This window comes from Ascaphus truei, chromosome 3 (genome assembly GCF_040206685.1).
Source record: "Ascaphus truei isolate aAscTru1 chromosome 3, aAscTru1.hap1, whole genome shotgun sequence".
Taxonomy (NCBI): Eukaryota; Metazoa; Chordata; class Amphibia; order Anura; family Ascaphidae; genus Ascaphus; species Ascaphus truei.
This window is the reverse complement of record NC_134485.1, coordinates 352470228-352493615: the sequence shown is the minus strand read 5'-3', so window position 1 is coordinate 352493615 and position 23388 is coordinate 352470228. Positions and strand designations below refer to the sequence as shown.

Genomic DNA, 23388 nt, shown 5'->3' with positions numbered 1-23388 from the left:
CTATAATTTGTGCTCTGTCCCCTCGCTAAACACCATTTTGTAACTATGCACTTGATTTAGGTCATCATAGGTGTGTGTGTGTGTGTGTGTGTGTGTGTGTGTGTGTGTGTGTGTGTGTGTGTGTGTGTGTGTGTGTGTGTGTGTATATATATATATATATATATATACACATATATATATGTGTGTATATATATATATATATATATATATATATATATATATATATATGTGTATATATGTATATATGTGTATATATATATATATATGTGTGTGTATATATGTGTATATATATATATATATATATATATATATATATATATATATATGTGTGTGTATATGTATATGTATATGTACAGTGCTCGACAAACCCGGTCGCCAACTCGCCAGCTGCGATCGGATATTGGCTCGTGGCCAGTAGCTTTTCCCCTGCTCTGCAAAAACAAAATCCCCTGCTCGAAAAAAAAAAAAAAAACCCTCTGGCTGTGACGCGGCTTGGAGTTGCCAGGACTTCAAACCGCCCTTCCTTCTCTGCACGGGTAAGTAATGGGGGGGGGGGGGGGTTGGGGTGTGCGCGCGCGCGTGCATCTGCTGCTCCTCCTCCTATATATCCTCCTGTATAATTGTGTCACCTCCTACTTACAAGACCTGCACTGATCCGGTCATGGAGAGGATTGTGGACAGATGCTTGAGGTGGGGGGGAATTTAATGCACTGTAATAAATATTTATATATACTGTACTGGTGTTTCTCCCCCCTTCCTCCGGCGCTGCCCGCTGCCCGCGCGGCTCAGGTGCTTCACCACCGCTCCCTCCGGTGCTGCCCGCGTGGGTCGGGTTTCACTCCCCCCTCCCTCCGGTGCTCCCGCTGCCCACGCGGCTTGCTTGTCACTCCCCCCTCCCTCCGGTGCTCCCGCTGCCCGCGCAGCTCGGGTGCTTCACCCCCCTCCCTCCGGTGCTCCCGCTGCCCACGCGGCTCGCTTGTCACTCCCCCCTCCCTCCGGTGCTCCCCGCTGCCCGCGCAGCTCGCTTGTCACTCCCCCCTCCCTCCGGTGCTCCCGCTGCCCGCGCAGCTCGGGTGCTTCACCCCCCTCCCTCCGGTGCTCCCGCTGCCTGCGCGGCTCGGGTGTCTCTCCCCCCCTCCCTCCGGTGCCCGCGCGGCTCGTGTGTCTCTCCCCCCCATCCCTCCGGTGACCGCGCGGCTCGTGTGTCTCTCCCCCCCATCCCTCCGGTGACCGCGCGGCTCGTGTCTCTCCCCCCTCCCTCTGGTGCCCGCGCGGCTCGTGTCTCTCCCCCCTCCCTCCGGTGCCCGCGCGGCTCGGGTGTCTCTCTCAGTGTGTGTGTGTGTGTGTGTGTGTGTGTGTGTGTGTGTGTGGTATGGGAAAGAGAGAGGGGTATGGGAGAGAGAGAGAGAGAGAGGGGTATGAGAGAGAGAGAGAGGGGGGGGGTATGGTAGAGAGAGAGAGGGGGGGGGGTATTGGAGAGAGAGAGAGAGAGAGAGAGGGGGGTATGGGAGAAAGAGAGAGGGGTATACGAGAGAGAGGTAAAGAGTATGGGAATGAGAGAGTGTGTGTATGGGTATGAGAGAGTGTGTATGTGTGTGTGTGTGTGTATGAGAGAGAGAGAACGTGTAGGACACCAGAGGTACCCAGTCACCCCCCACCCAGTCAGTCAGTCATCCCCCCCACCCAGTCAGTCAAAAGTCAGTCACCCCCCCCCCCCACCCAGTCAGTCAAAAGTCAGTCACCCCCCCCCCCACCCAGTCAGTCAAAAGTCAGTCACCCCCCCACCCAGTCAGTCAAAAGTCAGTCATAGTCTGTCATCCCACCCCCTGCCCAGTCATCCCACCCAGTCATCCCACCCAGTCAGACAGTCAGTAATCCCCACCAAGTCAGACATCCCATCACCCCACCCCCCCAATCACCCCACCCCCCCCAATCACCCCACCCCCCCAATCACCCCACCCCCACAATCACCCCACCCCCCAATCAATCCCCACACCCCCAATCACCCCACCCCCCCAATCACCCCACCCCCACAATCACCCCACCCCCCCAATCACCCCACCCCCCAATCACCCCACCCCCCAATCAATCACCCCACCCCCCAATCAATCACCCCACCCAGTCACCCCACCCAGTCACCCCACACCCCCAATCACCCCACCCAGTCACCCCATCCCCCCACAGTCACCCTCTCTCTGTCTCTCACCCTCCGTCTCTCTCACACTCTCTCCGTCTCTCTCACACTCTCTCCGTCTCTCTCACACTCTCTCTGTCTCTCTCACCTTCTCTCTCCGTCTCTCTCACCCTCTCTCTCCGTCTCTCTCACCCTCTCTCTCCGTCTCTCTCACCCTCTCTCTCCGTCTCTCTCACCCTCTCTCTCCATCTCTCTCATCCTCTCTCTCCGTCTCTCTGTCTCACAATCTGGATCTGGATATCTTATTTACCCTGTATATCTTAACTGCCCTACACTACACCGAAATAACCTATACTGCTTTCTTCCAGATCTGACTCAAGCTTCACACAGAAGACATCGGACCCCCCCCCCCCACTAACCCAGAAGACAGGTAGGGAACACGTCCCCTCCAATGTATAACATTGCGGGAATGAGGGTACCTGGACATTGACGGACTGCAGATCAGGTAAGATCCCAGGCGGGATTGCTGCTTTAAATATTGTGAAGTGGGGACGTCCAGACACTGGTTAAGGGGTTCAGGAAACTAGTCATTCACATCTGGCTTTTTTTCTAGATTTGACATTTATACACAAGGACTAATTGTAGTATAATGTAATACAATAAATAAACTTATGTCAAAAACGAATGTTCTTACTAGGAATTTATTCAATTTATTTCATTTATGTTTTTTTTAAATGCGGGGCTGGGGGCGGGATTAGAGGCGGGGTTGGGGCGGGACTAAAGGCGGGGTTGGGGCGGGACTTGGTGGCGAGTAGATTTTTTGGTTCGGCGAGTAGATTTGTGGGTGATTTGTCAAGCACTGTATATATATATATATATATATATATATATATACACACACACCACACACACACACACACACACACACACACACTATTTTGTAAACCGTAAAAGGTACAGGTACGGAATGGCATAATATTTCTCAAATACACAGGTTATCGGACTTTATTATACACTACACTCATCAACATCCCTTAAAGAACAAAGAATATTAATATCATGAATCATAACATGTCAACTTGCTATGCCTGGCCTTTCTCAGTTGAGCCGCTTCTGTGCTGGGTGGGGGAGGGATGGGAGATGGTGGGGAAGAGGAGAGAGGACCACTGAAGGATTTATGCAGAAACTGCCATAATAATGTCAATGGTAAAACTGCAAACCTGCAGTAACTGGAAGTGACACCTGACATTTAGCTATATTTCTTAACTCTTCAATGCAGAAAGAGTGAGAACAATGTGTGTTTATATGTATGTATAGCTTTATTTCTATAGCGCTTAGCAACAGTAATGCACTTGATATAATAATATAACATAATGGGAATAAGCACTTCAGACATAAAAGTAACATTAGGAGTCACTGCCCCGAAGAGCTTACAATCTAAGTGTGATTTTTCCATTGAAATGTGTTTCAGCAAACGAGTGAATGATTCAGAGGCATGTTGCACCTAGCATTGCATCAGGTCTTTCCAGAGTACAACAGGGCCACTGCTGATCTAAGGCCGCGCTTACAGTCCCGGCGATGCAATGTCGCGTTAAAACAAATGTATTGAATACGTGCGCTTATAGTAGGAGCGACGCGACGGCTTTGTCATGATCGCTGGAAGTCCATTCAATTAGATTTTTTCAGCGACCGCAGCGTGACGTCAGTGTTGCCGTAGCAAGGACTATAAGCGCGGCCTTAGTCCAATCCTAATTATTGCCCCTGATCAGTTTCTAGCAGCTGGTGTCTGCATCTGCAAAGCAACGCCACTAAATACAAAAAATCCCTTTTCTCTATTTTATTCCACTGGTGCAACTTCATCACATACAAGTAATACAACCGATGGTTATGCTACAACAGGTTTAAATAATACACACAAGACAATGATTTGTGTTCCTCTTGATATATGGAAGAAAAACTGGTTATAAAATGAATAGAAATGGATACAAATACATAAAATAAATGCTTGTGTTGGTTTACAGTGCCATGCTAAATAAGTAATGCACAACTACAGTATGTGTTGGTAACATGGTCTGCTGATCTTACAACACATGTATTGTAACAGCTGTGGAACCAAACAGGTCCAAGGCATCAAGGAAACACATTAGCACAGAGGTTCTGAACTCCAGTTCTCAGGACCCCCCTTCCCAACAGTTCAGGTTTGAAAGATATCCCTGCTTCAGCACAGGTGGTTCAATCAGTGGCTCCCTGCTTCAGCAATGAGCCACCTGTGCTGAAGCTGGGTTATCCTGAAAACCTGACCTTTTGGGGGTGTCTTGAGGATTGGAGTTGAGAACCTCTGCGTTAGCAGGTAGTGCTGTGACACAGTCACATGGTATTCAGTAAAGGGTGAGCTAGGAATGGTGCATGGATGGCAGGAAGAGCCTACGTTAGGCCGTGATTATAGTGTAGGCGCGCGCTGCCAACACAAATGTGTTTTCCTCAATGAAGCCACCCACAGTGCGCGCAAATTTTGAAAATACAATTGAAATAGTTTTTTTCGCGCGCCGGCCACGTCACGTCAGCCAATGAGGGCGAACAGCTCGAGTGGCGCCACGCCTCTGTCGCCTCCAGTGCATGTTTCGCGCGTGACGTCACACGGTCTCGCACACCGGCACTATAAATCGCAGCCTTAGCATCCTTTTTTAAAACAACCTCTCAAAAAGGGAAAAATTCTGGGGGGACACGGGCATACTTCCCATCTTTTATATATTTCTACTGTTTTTCCTAGAGCCTTTTTTTCTACATGGGGAAAACAAATAGGTTTTATTGGTCCGTTTAGCCCCCCCCCACAAAGTTGGTCTTATTACACTGCGTCTCACGAAAAAGATTAGACAGATGTGTGTAGTGACAGCCAACTAACAATACCGCAATGCAATGACACTTCATTTTAAGTTGCAGGCTTGTCATTAAAAAGGCACGTCTCTATTTCCGCATTCATCCGAAATGCTTCTTCTACAAAGGATTCAAGGAAAAGAAACCCTGAAACCTTCCTATCACACCCGGGCCAAGGACTTGCATATCCCAGGCTTTGCAGGGCTTAACCCAGCAACGCGAGAGTTAATGCTTTGCTGTGCTGTAAAGGACGTAATGCATTTAAGTCAAGTCTCTGCCAAAAGAAGTAAAGTGACCTGTGTTCAGTTCATATCACTTCCTACGGTTCAGTTTGCAGAGATATGGATAATGGTTGGTAATGATGTACAGCGAAGTGCCTGATACTGGTTTACCTGGAATTGTGAGTAGATACAGGGTTTTGGGGGGACTGGCCAGTCTATTTCACGTGGCACACAGCACTTAGGGGGGTGCTAGGTAATCTGCATTAAAGGGTTAATGATCATACAAATAATTTAGAAGTATCCAGCACTAAAGGAGTTAATAGTCTGCAAAGCTCAGAGATGCCATGCTCATCTTTTCCTTTCCCTCACCTCCAGCAACCTAACTAAAATGTTACTGCTTCTCACTGTCAGACCCCTTGCTGTGGTTTACTTTAGGGCTCACACAGTTCTCTTCCTCGCCCCCTTTATTAAGCCAAGTATTGTTGGCAGCCTCAATTTAGCCAGCCGAGATACTAATCCTTGCGGATGTGCAGGCCGTGAATGGTTCTTTACTTAGCATTAGCCTAATGTGAACAGCGATGAATCATTCTCGTTGTTATTCCCTGGGAAGAAACAGTGCGCGGATTTTTACAGCAGCACATTAGACGAACGTTTTCTCTCTAGCTGAACACCCACACTTTGACATCACATCGGCAATGATATGCATCACTGACGCAAGCAGTGACAGGATCAAATACAAAGGCCACAGCCGTTGAAACAATAGAGATCGCTGCTGACGTTGCCACACAACCAATCAACACTGACAGACTGCAGTGGATCAATATTCTCAGCTGTCAAGAATAGTTGCAGTAGTTTTCCTTTTAGCACACGCAGGCTGCTTCAAGTTGTATTTTAGTCTCTTATGGTTATATAACGCAGGCAAAAAAAAAAGGATCAGATCAGGACTGCTGGGATGGTGACAGACAGGGAAGCTGTAAACACCACCTCCTTCTGCTCTCTGATTAAAAACAGCATTTCATTGAAAATCCTACATGTTTTTTTTTTAATAAATCAGTTGTGTAGTATTGGACAGTACTTGCTGCATTTTTTTTTACATTTTCTTTCACTCTTATTAACGAGTTAACGTATTAAGCTTCCTTGGGTTGCTATAGCAACTATTTAGGAAGCTACAGCACCATTTCCTCTTTTGAAATAGGCAGCCACAGTGCGTTCTCTGGGAAGCAGGGTATTCACCAATCGATCGGCAGCTTCGATAATTGTATTTCTAGAAATAGAAGGAACTGCTGCATTAAAACAAACGCACACAAAAAAACGGGCAAGAGGAAATACCTCATAAATCCCACAGACTAAACTAAATATATACATGGGGTGTGGATAATCTTTACGTACACACAAGCAGTGTCCGATTTGTAATGTTAATAGACCAAAGAATGCAGGATGTATTTGGTATACCTTGTCATTATTTGAAAAGACTGAAAGACAAAGGTTTGGCTGCTTTCACTTTGTCTAAATGAATTACAAGTTGAAATTTGAGGAAGTGTTTGTCAATAAGGTGTTTTCTATCCCCTTGTTCCACCCTGTCCTTATCCGAGAGCAAAGATAAGGAAAGAGAGAGAGGGGGGCTTTGGCTGTGCAAACCTGCTGAACCTACGGTAACATTAGACAAAGGGACTAACCAGAGGAAACCAAACCCCTCCCAAATCTCCATTTACATAATAACGTTAACAAATGATTAATACTTATAGGGCTCAGATATGGCGAAAAGGCATCCATAACCCAGATGTAACGCCTAAACATGTGATTAGGATTAGTTTACGCCTTTAAATCACATTTTGAAAATGACTTCATATTACCAATGGCTTCTTTATACAAACATACTGTAGCACTTGTTTTCTCCACCATATGAACACCACTCCCCATCAGAGGACCGCTCAGGAGAAGGCTCTGTGCATACTATAGCTCCTGCTCAATAGAGTGGCGCCACACAAAATGGAAGTCAGATCCCTCCCAAAGTTCAGCTCACTCCATTTACAAACACGCTGTGGAAAATATTTCAAAATACATGCGTCTGTGTCAATCATCTCTTCTATTTAATCACCTAAACAGGTAACTGGCATTTTTATTTTAGCCCATGGATGATCTTCACCTCCAATTTACAAGCAGAGGAAATCAATGCAGACATATTAAATATGGTCTATCGTTTATAAAGATGCAGTCCCTCTTAGGATCAAAATGAACCAATGGCAGTGACACACAGTGTGACCAACACAAACATTTACAAGAAGTTAACTCCATTTCAAACTGTAGTTAAACAGATGGGGGAAAAAATGGCAGCAAGTTAGCCTGAGACATGGCGAGGCGACGCGACATTGCGTCAAAACAAATGTATTGGTTGCGATCGCTGGAAGTCACTTCAATTTGATTTTTCCGTAGCGTGACATCAGCGTCACTATAAGCACAGCCTTAGTGATATCAGTGTGTGCTAAGCAAGAGCTTGAACAGGTAAGAATCCCTCATCTTCAACGTTATCTGAACTCAGACAGAGGCAGGTGGGCTAGAGGGGACAAGATAAAAAAAAAGTAGGTCAACATTTCCTTTTTAGCGTGATTACATTCGTTTAAGGAAGCCAATGCCATTTATAATTCAGGCAGCTACTGGGCCCGGCCCCATATTGGGCCGTACCTTGTGTGTGCTGCGCACACCGTCGCAGCGGCGCCACTGGGGACTCAGCCTAAGGTTAGTTTGGCATGATCTATCCTTCATAAATCCATGCTGACTATTACTAAAGTTCTTTGAAGAATTTGTTTATATTGGGGAAACTGCCACCATTGTCTATTTTGAAAGTGAGCTCCATGTGCTGCCAAATAAACATTTGAGTACTAGCAATGTTAAAGGCCCAACAATCATGAGATATTTCAATATAAACCTAGACAAATCATATTTGGAGTTTTTTTCAGCAGAACTTGTAGATTATAAATATACTCATTGTTTAATGTTATTTTCTCACATATTACAGAAATCAGTCCAAATGCTAAATACGTGTTTTTTAAATGGAATAAAGGCAACTAAATATGCATTTGTACAAATCCTTCATTTGATGTCACACTTACCCAATCTATGTATCATTATATTCCCCACTCTTAAAACTGCCAGAACATCTAAGCATATTATTTGCAAAGTACTGCTTCAGCAGAATAACTAAGTAGACCGTATCACCTTCACTGGGAACAGCGATACATCCGAGAAAAATAAAAATATGCTTTCTTGAATTCAGCATAAAATGTAAGGACCCCTAAGGAAGGGACATGGAGAGGTCACAAACCATGTTGGTTGGAGCTAACTTACGCAGCATCACGTAGACGGAGGAAGAGGCGGACCAGTGACATCACCAGGGAAGACTAACTTTCTACATCATGGCTGCGAGAAGATACAGTGTCAGACCCCAGCTGGAGACGCCAACAACTCGAATCTACATAGACTGTGGATGACATTTTAAAAGGGCACCAATCGACGAGAAACTTGGGGGAATCACCAAGCTGCATCAGAGTGAATTAAACAGAGTCCAATATAAAGAGGATAAGACAAGCCAGTTGGGAAGCAATCTTCACATGCGTACAGTATATGCTCCATTAAAGTATGCGTAGACACCTATAGAAGATGCATGGTTTAGTGAGAGACCAGACATATTGGGCAATGTTCCTTTTTTGGGTCATTCTGCAGCATGCTCTGTATATTTGAAGATACAATCTGAGTGAACACAGCACATTTGGTCTTAAAAGGAATAACTTGACTTTTAGAATAACTAAATTCTGGCATTTTCTTGCAAAGAATTTGGTAAAACCAGGATTAACTAGGCTCTTTTTTCAATGCTATTCACCCATCTCCAAGGTTGTAAAACATTGCAGGGTAGGACTATTCCATGGACCCTAATATATCTTATACTATATTTGTGAAAGCACTGTATGCCTGTCTGGATGTCTGCATGGCCTCTGTCCCTAGGGGAAATCTCATTGGACCCTTGGCCCGCCCGCCCCCGCACACCTCTCATTGGCCTGAGGCGGAGTGACGGGCCAAAGGACACACAACACACACACACACACGGTAGGGGGGGGGGGGGTGTTACATACATTAGGGTTGTTTCAAATGCCTCAATTGTATTTCTTGTGCTTATATGATGCCGTCCTCTAATTTTGTGTCCTTTAATACAGGACAATCATATCCCATCAAATCCTTCATTAATTGTAATGCCACATTCATAGTCTATGTATTGGACTGTGGATGTGGCAAACAATATGTGGGACGCACCACACGAGCTTTAAAAGTGAGAATGAGGGAGCACATTAGATTAATTAAGGTAGGGGATCTCACACATCCAGTATCCCTACATTTCACTAATTGCAAACAAGGAGACATTAGAAAATTAAAATATAGAGGCATTGAACATATTAAAAAACCCTACAGAGGGGGAAACAGGTTGGACATACTTGATAAAAGGGAACTCTTCTGGATTTTTACCCTCAATACAAGAATCCCTTTTGGTCTAAATTCAGAATGGGATCTCAATCCATTTCTAAAATAAAATGAAATCAATTAAAAAATCAAATACAATAGTGTTATGACAACAATCTTATGTCGTGCAATTGATAATATGTGTTTGAAGTATGTAACTTGTATAACTAATTATACTAACTTTTGTCACTAACTTGGGTATAACATTTACAATAAGTTTAGATGTAAAAAAATGTTTTAAAAAATAGTGATCAAAAAATATGGACTACTATATGCTAAAATAAATTTTCGGTCCACACTTCCAATGATTCTACAAGAATATGGATCATAAACATCTGATTATATGACTCTGTTCCCGTACTTAGACTGAACAGGGATGCTGTGAAATGTTGGATGGATAAATTCACAGATAAGGCTCAATTAGTGAATTTCTATATATTTACATAACCATACACACAAATGGCTGCATGTTCTAATTTATATCTTCTGGGTCCGTTTACAGAGTCATATATATATATTCTAAACCTTAACATCCATGATTGTCTTTTCTTTTAAATATTTTTTTAAATACATTGATTATCTTTGTTTTTAACATTGTTCCAATATATACTTCATTTGTAATGAAGATCGTGTGCACTACTCATTGCTTAAGTGTTAATAAAGTTAGTTTAAAGTTTTTTTCAATGTTCGTTTGAAATAATAATAAAGTTGTTGTTGATGTTCATAGACGCGCTGACGTCACCGCTCTACCCTGCGCGACGGGCGGCACTCGTGGCGCGCCCTATACACATGGCGCGCTGCTCGTGACGCAGCCAAGCGACGGGTTAGGGGTGAGGAAAGGCGGGAAAATGAACCTTTATAAGGTAAGAGATTTGATCAGAGTGTTATCACCTTGAGAAAGAGCGGAAGCTCGAAACGCGTTGGTGGGGGCCCTGGGGCTCATCCTTATTGTCATGCTCTGATCCAATAAACCTTATTTTTATTGGGAACACACTCTCCAGCAATTTTTTCCGGTAGTGCTCCATCTCTCCCTGCTGAACCTGTCTACTACTCTGGAGAACCGGCAGCACACACCTATGAAGAACCCACTGAAGACCAATCTGCAAAAAGTGAGTGAATTACTCCAGTTAACACCACAGGAATCCCTTTCAATGTTACAGACCAGACACAAGCAAGTGTGAGTATTCATCAATACAAAGGTGTTACTCTTCTGGTATATTGATCAAATGGATGTGATGTTTCAGATTATAGATGGTCCAATATAGTGTGGGATATCTCTGGGAATGGATTGATTTTTTTCATTATATTGTTACAACCTATATTGGTCAGGTCTATGTTAGAGCACCATACAGCTTTGTTTTGCTCTTGTACATACATTAGCAGCATGTATAACCCGGGGGGGGTGGGTCTCACAGTGTTAGCAGCACATCTCCCGGTCTCTTACCCGCCGGTCCCGGAGGCTCCGCCTCCTCCTCCCCGAACATCAGCCTGAAATCCAAGTCATCGTGACCCGCGCACACCTCCTCCACTCCGTGTCTCCCTGTTTCCCGCGCATTCACCCCCCCCCCCCTCCCCGGCGCCGCTACAGTCAGCGGGGGAGCGGAGCGAGCGCCCGGGACACAGCGGGGGATCACCACACATAGGCTACTCCCTCACCCGGCGCTCTCGCTCACCCCCCCCACCCACACAGAGCACGCACTGTGCGTCTCTCCCCTCACACAGGGCGCTCCTCCGGCTGTCTCCGCCTCTCCCCGCGAAAGGCACAGCACCTCCTCACCGGAGCGTCTCAGCCTCTCCGCTGAGGAGCCCGAGGTGGAGGAGGACGGCGGCCGGTACCCGTAGGAAGAGGAGCGCGACCGTGTGCAAGGTGAGTAAACGCAGGGGAATGGGTTATTTAACGCGTCCAAGACTCACCCGGCCCTTTGCCCCCCCCTACCCTCCCTGCCCCCCCTCTGCCCTTTGCCCCCCTGCCCTCCCTCCCCCTGCCCTTTGTCGTCCCCCTCCCTGTCCTTTGCCCCCCCCTGCCCTTTGCCCCCCCTCCCCTTTGCCCCCCCTCCCCTTTGCCCCCCCTCCCCTTTGCCCCGCCCCTCCCTGCCCTTTGCCCCCCCTCCCTGCCCTTTGCCCCCCCCCTCCCTGCCCTTTGCCCCCCCCCCCGCCCTTCCACTCCATGCCCCCTGCCCTTCCACGCCCGGGCAACGCCGGGTATATCAGCTAGTATATATATATATATGAAACAAGGCAGCAGGCACTCTGTAAACAATGAAACAATGATGCTTATCCCATATGCGATATTGACACAGCAGATATTACCAGATCTTCATCCGGAAAGAAGAGACAGCACACAGCCAAATTGAAATTACAATATATTGAGGTAACAAAAACCAAGGCACTACATCCGACGTTTCGGTCAGCTACATGTGACCTTCCTCATATAATATTCATTATTATATTCAATATTCATTCAGTAATATGCTCTGCTTTTAGACTAATTCAAATTTAGTAAAAGCCTATTTCAGCTTGTTATTATTGTCTTTAAGGGGCTTTAGTTGCATCTCACAGCAGGCAGGACACCACTGCTTCCTTTTTTAACTCATGTATGTCTATTTGTGATTAATACATTTTGTTACTTTTTGTATGCTAGAGTGCTATTAGGGGATTCTTTTTTTCTGTGTTGGTTTTCATATTATTCCCATCCCCAGCACCGTCAGTGGTGTCATTATTTACACCTCATTGAGCTGGTTTTAGCACAGTTTATTTATATAGGTCTGTTGCAGGTTTCTCTGTGTGTTATTGTGTATATATATATATATATATATATATATATATATATATATATATATATATATATATATAAATAATGATGTCTATGGTGTAAAATACCTTAACACCCCAAAATTGTGGCATGTTACAGGGGTAAACCCCACCCAAAATTGAGAGAGTGGACACCCCATCCCCAATCAAAGTCTAGTTGAAGATAACTCAACTACCCAGGATTTAAGAAACCATCCCCAATGTTAGTGCCACAATTCATAGTTCCTGCCATAGGCCTGGGACATAGTGCCCAAAACAGTGCGGAGGCGCGCTGAGGCTCAGGGAAAGCGGTGCTTTCCCTGGCGTTACACAGCGCGCCGTCCGTGGGCGTGTCGGGGGGCGGGTCTGGGGGCGGGCCAGTGACGTTACGGAGCTGGTTCGCCCTCATTGGGCGAACAGCCAAATTTGAAAACTTCGTGAGACACACGCTTCCACAAGCGTGCGTGAGCCCCCGCTAAAGCCGCTCTCATTGCGGCTGCAGGGGCTCAGTGCTGAGCAGTAGCACGCCTCAGCACGGGTCATAGAGTTAAACGCCTCATGCCCGAGGCCATAGAGTTAAATAATAAACCGACAGACAGCAGGGAATTCTGGGCTTTCAGAGGGAACCCTAAAGGCTGACGTAATCTTTACGTTTCAAAGGAAAGCAACCCTTTGTAACATTCTAATAGTTTGGGAGATGCTGCTAAAGAGATCCCTGCGCCCCCTAACATACTGGTTACGTTATCTAGCACCATAGTGTGATTCTTGGGTCAGTATGTTACTTGAGACTGCAGTCAAGGGGTTTGATTTTATTGCTCTCTTATATTTAAAAGGGCCCAACGTATGAAGTATAATGTTCAGATGGCAACTCCTGCTGTTTATTCTCCCTTTCTCCGCAGCACAGAGCTGTTCATCATGCAGACATGAAGGGGTCTGATCTTAATCATTTAAGATAAGGTTTTTTGAGGTCTACTATTGTCACCAACTAACAGCTAAGCAGTTGGGGTTAGGGCACATTCTTTTGAAATAATACACAGTTTTTGTTCCCAACGAGCAGGGGAAACTACTAGCGGTGAAAACAGAAACCAACAACATAAAAACAGCACACTGTGTTGTGAAGGAACCTTTACGATTTTTTCTCTCATTTTTAATACAGGTTTGAAGCAGGGGATCTCACAAGCTGAACCCCATTCATTTCAGCTCGGGGACCCCCTGCTTCCCAAGATACTTATCTGTGAAGGGGGTGCCGGCATATCTGTGCAGTTTAAATCCCCCGGTCACATGACATCACGGCTTCCTATTGGCTTGCAGACCCCCCCCCCCCCCCTGGCAGCTTTGAAAAGAGGCCATAACGCGAAACCTGAAGTGGCTACCAGCACCCACTACGGAGGCAAGTATCTCTGGACGCGGGGGTCCCCGAAGCTGAAATTAATAGGGTTCAGCACCGGAGAGCTCCTGTTGTAATAATGCATTTGAGAATAAAAATGAAGGGGGAAAAAAAATCATCTTGGATTGCCTCTTTAAATGGGCAGTCCCTCCTATTACCAAAGGGTACCATGGCAGTGAGAGAGTTAAGGATAATTCAATTAATTTGTTATCAAAATCTGACAACCAAATGTTTAAAAAAAAAACATTCAGTTCAGCTACAATTTGGGAGAGGGTTGATCTCCTCTCCTACTTGTGCGATGTGGTGTTAAACAGGGATTTGCACAGGCAAAGTCTCCCTCACCTTTACTGGCTCTCTGCTACAGGACAGGGTGGGGGGACAGGGGGAGAGAAAACACGGACAAACATTCAGAGGTGCCCAAGAAAAGACGTTTGTGATTATGTTTCAAAGAAACAAAAAGCAAAACATTTGCTTTGGGCAGATTTATATTTATTAAAATATAAACAGATTGTTACATTCTTTACAAAATGTTGTGTCTCGGTCAGATATAGTTAATGTAACCGTAACGTGTGAAAAACTATTAAACAGATTAAGAAAATACTGCTACAAAAGATAGGGGAGATATTATTGGACTAGTACTGACAAGCAGGGCTGCAGACAGGGGGATTGAGCCGGGACAAGTGTCCCGGGCCCGGGTGGCTGCGGGAGGCATGGCTGGCGCTGGAAGTTGGGCCCGGTCAGAGGTCGTTGCCGCTGGTTCTCCCCAGCTTTTCCTGCCTCTCTGACCCCGGTGAGCTCACAGGGCCTCTCTGACGTCGGTGCTCGCCGGAAGCTTGGCCCAGCTTTCGGTACGCACCGGTATGAGAGAGCCTCGGTGCGGGACAGCGAGGGCGGCCTGCAGCTGGGGAGAGCTGGGGGGCCCTGCAGCAGAGTAAAGAAGATACCAGCTGCGGGCCTCTCTCTGATGTCGGTGCGCGCACCAGCATGAGAGAGAGGCCCAGCAAGGGACTGTAAAGGAGAGAGGCCCGAACAGTGTGGGAGAGGTGGAACCCCGACAGGAGGTCCGCAGCAGCAGGGGTAGAGCGAGGGCACCAGAGGCCTAAAACCATCCAGAAGGTAAGTGTGCTCTGTATGTATTTGGGGGGTGGGGGGGATGTATTTTGTGGGGTGGTGGCAGGGAATGAGTGAGGAGGGGAGATTCAGGAAGTGGGATTAAGTGAGGGGGGTAATTGATAGAGGGGGGAGTAAGGAGAAAGGGGGTTTAAGAGAGGGAGTGGGGGTGAGGGGGGAGAGAGTGAGTGAGGAAGAGAGGGGGTAAGCGTGAGACAGGAGGAGAGAAATACACGAGAAGAAGGGGCTTACGAGGAGTGAAATGGGGGTGCAGGCAAGACCGCCAACATGGGGGTGGGGGGGGGTGTCGGCCCTGCTGTCTAGTACTGACGAGATGCAAAAATGATCAGTTTGTTATGTTCTGCTGATTTTACATTAACTTTAAAATGTGGTATTTACAAACCTCCCACACAACCGTTACTGGAATTATAACCACGCCAACTTAATGGAAAAATATACACTAGTTTAGATGTTTTTTCACTTTGTCAATGCCCTAAACTGGAAGGTATTTAAATTGAATCCTCCATACAGACTTATCTTATACCATGTTTTGGCCAGAGTGGTACTGTACTATAGCTCAACCAATGTTAACTGCGTTTTTCCAATGGGGAAAAAATGCTTAGGAAACCAATCTGTGCGCACAAAGATGTGCCTGGAGCATCTGCCCAGGAAAAGGACACAACCCCAGGTGCTCGGCTATGCTGTGTTTAGTGACGTCAAATGCTTATAATGTCATATTTTGGCCACGGTTGGAGAGAAGTAATTGTAAATCGCCCCCAACGGATTTTTTAAAACCATAGGACATCCGAGCACTACTGCAAATATAAAGCAATCTTTGTTTTTTACTTGTAAAAAAACCCACTAACAAGCATTTCATCAAGAACCTATACAAATCCTTACTTTCTATGAGAAAATGGGAAGATATTCTTTATTATCCCAGAAAACGCCTAATGCAAGCAGATATTTCTGAAGGGCAGCAGCATAAGATAACAACAACGAGTGGATCTCTGCAGAGGCCCGTAACACAGCAATACAAGGTTTGTTTTAACATTACAAGAAAGGTTGAGACCGCGCTGATCAGGGACCTCCCGTTTCTTCCTGGGTCACGCTGTTCCTGCTGCTCCAAACCTCTCAGGGAAACAGCTTTGTTAGAGAAAGCCGGTGACTTCCGGCCTGTGGTCTAGGACCAGACCACCATCTACTAAGAGACTCTTTATGGTGAGACACTCCAGCGGGAGTTCAACCCACGCAGAGGCGGACGCCTTCACACACGTCGGGTATCAGACGGATCCTTTGTGTTGATCAGCGGTACCCGGGTACTGGAGTGCCCAGGAAGGTATCACCAGCTAAGTGCACCAACGGCCATACACACACTGGGGGTAGCGCTACTACACACACTTTGGGTGGGTTTGACTGTGGACACCGGGTGGGCACCTCAGTACGTTGGGGGTCTCACCAGGGTGGTGTTATTGTGTTGGGGGTACAGTACTGTAGAGTTATATATATATGTTGCCAGTAAAGATAAGTTGTTATATTACCGTGTGTATATTTATTCTTTACTGTGTGGTCCTGGGAAGGGGTTATCCAACTGCGCTTGGATCCCTCCTAGGTGAAGGAGCTGTCAGATAGACCACGACCAACCCAGGCTCCCTGCAGCGGAGGATCAGGCCCAATGTGAGCCACTCGGGTAACGCACCCCAGGTAGTTTCCCAAGACACGGGGGAAAGGGGGCTACACACATGTACATTTAATTCTCTTTCCAAATATGTTTTTTTTTTATATGGTTGTTAACAGGTTACATAAACTGAATGTTTGTTTCTAAGAATGCTGCAATTTGCTGAATTCTTTGCAATAACATTTTAAATGTCTGTCTTCTGCTTTGGCTTAATATTCACTTTCCTAAAATGGCTGGACTTTTACATTACATCATCAAGAAGGAAAAGGGATGTCAAAAGCGAAAAAGAAAAAAGGAGTATTCCAACACTCAACTACGCTACTCTACTGAAATGTCAAAATCAGATAATACAATCATTCACAACAATATAGCCCTCGGATAGTAGAGTGTAGTAATATCCTAACTACATCATAACTAAGTGACAGAAGAAAACCTAACAAAAGGCAAAAGACCAAGTTCAGAAATCAAACTGGAGCAAGAAAAATTAAAACCCTTTAAAGTTAAAATAATAAAACCATTTTTCAAATTAGCAGGTCAAACGTTTTTATTTTTAAGAATAGTTAAAAATGTCCAACATTTGAAGGCTCGTTGTCACAAAATATTGTATTCATTTTCTTTTGGGCTTAAATTACGTGTGACTCATCCTCATTTGAATACTGTATTTTTCCATTTCTCTAGGCATGTGGCAATTTCCTCCCAGCCAAACCTTTTAGAACATGGCTTTCCTTCTGATGTCAAGCAACATTTAATGGCCCTGAGCAGCCACTTGGGACTGTGCCCTGGATGAGTCATCTTCATTCATGAATTCTGCAGCACACCGATTTTCATGAATGGATTATTCAGCTACAAAAATAGCACCCATTGATAGATTCCCTGTCCCCCCGACTCACTGTAATAGAGTTGATATTTCTATTTCAGTAACAAAACACAAGAAAGGAGGAAATATTTCACATTTCTCTGACAGCCCATGAACACAAATAAATATCAGCCTTGATCCATTTCCTGCGTACTGACTGCAACGCAGGAGAGGCTATAAAAAGATTCACGGCACTAAATGTGAAACATTTTTTGCTACCCAAGGTGTTGAGTGCTGTTTAAAACTACTGGGCATATTTAATGTACCAGGAGGATAACAACTCGCTCCAAACCATTGCAAATAAACACACTGCATTGTATTATAATACAGAGTATACAAACAACACATTTACATAAAATCAGTAGAAAGGGGGGGGGAAACTTAGGAGCCAGACCAAATTTTAGGAGTAGGAAATTGGCCCTGTAGGAGGGTGTGGGTGTGTGTGGGTGTGTGGGTGTGTGTGTGTGTGTTTCAGATACTCACTATCTGTAACAGACACACCGACACACAGACACACTAGGAGCAGGCATAGTCAGAGGGCTCCCCTGCACCTCACTTGTGGACTTTTCAGCATCGTGCCAGATTGATCTACTACCAGCTTAATGCAGGATCGGTTGTGTTATTGCTCATCGCGCCAGTGCCTGACAGGTTAATCAGCACTGCAACTCAAGCAGCAGTAGGGAATTTTTAGGCACCCACTATTTACCGCCCGATAGCTATATCTTTATGGTGTGAAATAAAATATATATAATACTTAGGAGCCAACATTTAACGCATTAGGGGGGGTGTTCCGGTAGAAATAGGAAATAGGCTCAAAACATCTGGTTCCTAGACAAAAAGACCCCCTTCGAAGTCAAAAAGCACAATGACTAGAAGGAATTTAGCCTATAATGATCCTATACATGATATTAAAACACAAAGATGATATGGTAAATAAGATACTAAAAAATAAAAGTCAAAAACAAAAAAAGGTGGTGATCTGCATTGGGGAATGAAGTCCATAAAAGTCCATTACAGTTCTTGGAGAACAAGTACAGTTCTTGTAGGTGGTCCAACTCAGCAATATCTTGAACAGTCAGCACACGAGATACCAATGATGCAGAGTCACAATTGTATGACATTATAAAAATGGAGGGGAAAAAAAAACACTCACAAAGCCATTCTTGGCCTGGTATGTCCGCTTCCCTTTTCGTCCTCGATATTTCCCGCAACCAATGCCCGGCCTAATCTTCCTCTGCACTCTTTATTTCAACCGACAAACTGTCTCAGTCACACATAGAAGCAAAGCATTCAAACAGCTCGCTTCTCCAGGATATAGCACTGAGCTAAAGAATCATACCAAGGGGTATATATGCCCCAGTCCTTCGCTACTGCTCATGTACTTATTAAAATAAACAAGTAAACCTGTGGCAATCATACATTAGAGGCAAAATGAATTAGAACCAGATTCAATATGCTCCAACTAAGGGATGATTACTAAGATTTGATAATGGAGCTGTTATTGAATCAATAAATCAGGAACTACAACTCTGCCCTATCCTCCTCTCTTGATCTACATGCGCTGCTTTCTCTCTGCCATTCTCGCCATTTGAACCCCAGACACTGGCTACATTCCACACGCGCATGCTGCGTTCCTGCACTCGTTCCTCTTAACACCTCTGGAGGAAATCTCACACCCTCGCAGACTTCCTTCACTACAAATTTATCCTATCCTGTTTCAACTCTGCCCTCTCTCAAGCCAAACAAACCTACTTTTCTTTACTAATCACCACACACAAGTCTAACCCACACCGACTCCTCACTGTCTGACTCCCTACTCAGACCACCCTCTGCTGCCTGTTCTGCTTCCTCCATCTCACCTCAGGACTTTGCTGAATATTTCAAAGGAAAGGTGGAATACATACGCAGGACATCCCCCTCTGTATCTTCCTCCCATCCAACACCTCTTCCTAACTCTCCTCCTGCATTCCTTTATCACTCTTTATCCGCTGTCACAGAGGATGTGTTGTTGCTGATCTCCTCCTCTTCTCCCTCTACCACCTGCCCTCTTGACCCGATTCCCTCCCATCTCCTAAAACCTCTTACTCCTACTATAATCACTATGCTCACACAAATTTTTAACTCCTCTCTCTACTCTGGTACCTTTCCCTCTTCCTTCAAACATGCAACAGTTATACCATTACTCAAAAAGAGCAAGCTTGACCCTACCTGTCTTTCCAACTATCGACCGCTCTCCCTCCTGCGTTTTGCCTCTAAACTCCTTGAACGTCTTGTATTCTCTTGCTTGCTCCATTTTCTCAACACCTATTATCTCCTACACCCTCTACAATCTGGCTTCCGCACTGCTCACTCCACTGAAACAGCCCTCACTAAAATAACTAAATGGCCTCCGTGCTGCCAATGACGGAGGTCATTACACTCTGCTCCTATTACGTGACCTCTCTGAAGCATTTGATACTCTGGACCACCCGCTTGTCCTTCATATTCTCCATACTCTTGGCATTCGTAACAAAGCTCTATCCTGGATCTCCTCTTACCTTTCCCATCGTACTTTCAGTGTCTCTTTTGCCAACACCACCTCCTCTATCGATCTCTCTGTGGGGGTACACCAGGGCTCTGTCCTGGGACCCCTTCTCTTTTCTCTGTACACACTCTCTATAGGTGACCTAATCACATCTCTTGGGTTTAAATATCACCTCTATGCTGATGACACACAAATTTACTTTTCTATCCCTAACCTTAGACCTGCTGTACAGACCAAAGTTTCTGAATGTCTCTCTGCGATATCATCCTGGACGGCCCTCCTCCGACTTAAAACTTATCATGGCAAAAACAGAGCTCCTCCTATTTATTTCCTCCCAAACCTGGCCCTACAACCTCCTTCCGCAATTCTGTTGGAAGTACTATCATTCACCCAGTAGCCCAAGCACGCTGCCTAGGGGTCACACTCGAGTCCTCTCTCACATTCAAAACGTTTCTAAAACCTGACGCTTTTTCCTCCGCAAAACTACAAAGAAACGCCCTTTCCTCTGATGCTCGACTGCTAAAACTCTGACTCAGGCCCTCATTCTCTCCTGTCTCGATTACTGTAACCTGCTGTCCGCCCTTCCTGCCTCTCACCTGGCTCCCCTACAATCTATCCTAATGCTGTTGCCAGAATCACTCTAGTATTTCCGAAATCTGTCTCAGCTTCTCCCGTGCTGAAATCTCTCTCCTGGCTTCCTATCAAATCACGTATCACACACTCAAATCTCCTCCTCACTTTTAAAGCTTTACACTCTTCTGCCCTTCCTTACATCTCAGCCCTAATTTCTCGCTATACACCATCCCGACTCTTGCGTTCTGTTCAAGGATGTCTTCACTACCCCTTTTGTATCTAAAGTCTTCTCCCGCCTTAAACCCTTCTCACGGACTGCCCCACACCTCTGGAATGCCCTTCCCCTCAATACCCGACTAGCACCCTCTCTATCCACATTTATGACCCACCTCAAAACACACCTGCTTAAGGAAGCATATGAGTAGCTCGATGGCTGATAATTAACACTTCATACTGTACATAAAACTTGGCCCCTTGCAGATGCACTTACCAGAAAGCCCTCCTACCTTCTCTGTACATTCTTCCTACCAACAAATTAGATTGTAAGATCTTCGGAGCAGGGACTCCTTTAACTAAATGGTATTTTTATGTCTGAAGCACTTCTCCCCTTTATGTGTTATTTATATGATTGTCACGTATATTACTGCTGTGAAGCGCTATGTACATTAATGGCGCATATAAATAAAGACATACATACATCAATATAGCGATATAATAAAACCAATTCTGTAGCTTGGAGGTAGAAAATTGGTAATGGTATATGAAACGTCCTGGGTTCTATTCTTGTATGATATGGTATAGGGAATTAGGAATATTATAAAATAATTATTTATAAAGTATACATTGTAATTAAAATAAAATAATTTATAAATTATTGTTTTATTTTTATTTTAAATTATAATTTATAAATTATTATTTATTTAATAATATTCCTAATAACCTCAATTAGTATTCCAGCCCTATTCCTAATAACCTCATATAATTTATCAATTATTTTATTTATTTTATAATATTCCTAATTCCCTACACCATATCATACAGGAACCGAACCCAGGACCTTTCATATGCTATTACCAATTCTCTACCTCCAAGCCACAGAATTGGTGTGATGTCACAGGCTCTAAAAGCACACTTAACATATCGTTAATTTATGTTAATTGTTATGTTATTGTTAATCCGATTGACAATTCTTGGAGTCAGGAAGGAATTTATTTTTCCCCTTATGAGATATCATTGGATGATATGACACTGGGGTTTTGTGTTTGCTTTCCTCTGGATCAATAAGTATAGATATAGGATAAAGTGTCTAAATTTAGCGTAGGTTGAACTTGATGGACGTACGTCTTTTTTCAACCTCATCTACTATGTAACTATAATATACTTATTGAATGGAAACATCCTTACTGTACAGATCTAATAAAGAAAACAGCTTACCTGTAATGCACTGAAACTGGCCATCTTCTCTTCTTATTGTAAATGCTTCCCCTGGGTTGACTTGCACCAGAATAACCTAAAAAGAAATGCAATACCATTTTATATATTGAATTTGACACAAACTAGTTCCAAGTTAATACAAAAAAAAGGCATACTTTCTTTTGAAAGAAGAGCTGTAGTTTGAGGAAACAATGAAATATCAATTAACGCAATAATCCATGTGCCACTTGCAAAACAGTAGGGATACACATCTATTAAAAATGGATTTTCTATCATCTTGAATGTTTGAACCGCCACCAAATATAGGAGTGATTATTGAAAGTAATTTCAAAATATGCCACTGTTCTACAGCCAAAAAGCATAAAATCTGCAAACAGGCAATGTTACTGTGCATCTCTGCAGCAGTTTTACACACTGCAGAATTTCTATATTAACATTTTATAGAAATGGGTTTTCAATCCAATTAGGAGCAACTGTACCACAGGTTCCTGTGCCAGTTTGGAGAAAGGATCTAGGACGCTCTGCTACTCATTCTACTCACAGAACACTTGTCCCATTAGTGCCAATATTAGACCTTTCTTGTGTGCTTAGGATACACCTTTCTCACCCAATAGCTCAGCTTTTAAGCCTTCTCTTCCCCTCAGCAAGTACTCCCATCTCTCCAATTTATTTCCATACACATACACAAAGTGCATTATGTAATATCACATTTACAAGTGCTGACTTTTTTTCAAAATATAAAATGAACATTATTTTTTTAAATTCAGGCACAAAAGTCTTAGCTACATTATAAATACACAGATTCCCAACAAGCTCTGAGAAACCCCAACCATTGCCACATAATATATAAATGCATATAAGTGTCAAAAGGAGTGCTAGCGGGCGTGGCTAAATGTATACAACAAAAAACAAAAATGCCCAAAGCTACTTCCATTGTGACAAAAATACACACTGCAATACCTATATATCTCTTGTAAAAAGGGTCATTTAGTTTAACCCTTTGGACAAACCATTTTAAGCCTGCTGCCACTTTCAAGGCATGACCGAAGCAGGTCCTACCACTCACCTGGGTTAAAATTCTTATTTACCCGAGTAATTACAGGAAGAATGATCACATTGGATCTGTCGTAACCTGGCAAAATGAAACCGACCTGCCAACTTGGAAAGTGGGGTGTTAGGACCTGCTATGGTAGAAAACGTAAAAAATCTGTACCTCACATGGGAGTAAAAAACAAAACAAAAAAAAGACATCAATTAACATATGCGTGCTATTTATAATAGGCAACATCTTTATAATATCA

At 44.4% G+C, this 23388-nt stretch overlaps 1 protein-coding gene across 8 annotated transcripts in view; it reads right to left on the bottom strand.

The window, feature by feature from the left end:
- The window catches only part of FNDC3A (fibronectin type III domain containing 3A), a 220193-nt gene that overhangs the window by 106888 nt on the left and 89917 nt on the right, over window positions 1-23388 (bottom strand). For 6 of the 8 annotated variants that reach the window (XM_075591927.1, XM_075591924.1, XM_075591926.1 and 3 more), the window contains one exon: window positions 22088-22163. The exons of 1 other annotated variant lie outside the window; for it this stretch is intronic. In XM_075591927.1, the coding sequence (XP_075448042.1) occupies window positions 22088-22163 (76 nt within the window). Of the gene's footprint in view, window positions 1-22087; window positions 22164-23388 lie in introns of those variants that run through there. One more of the 8 variants, XM_075591932.1, reaches the window with a different exon arrangement.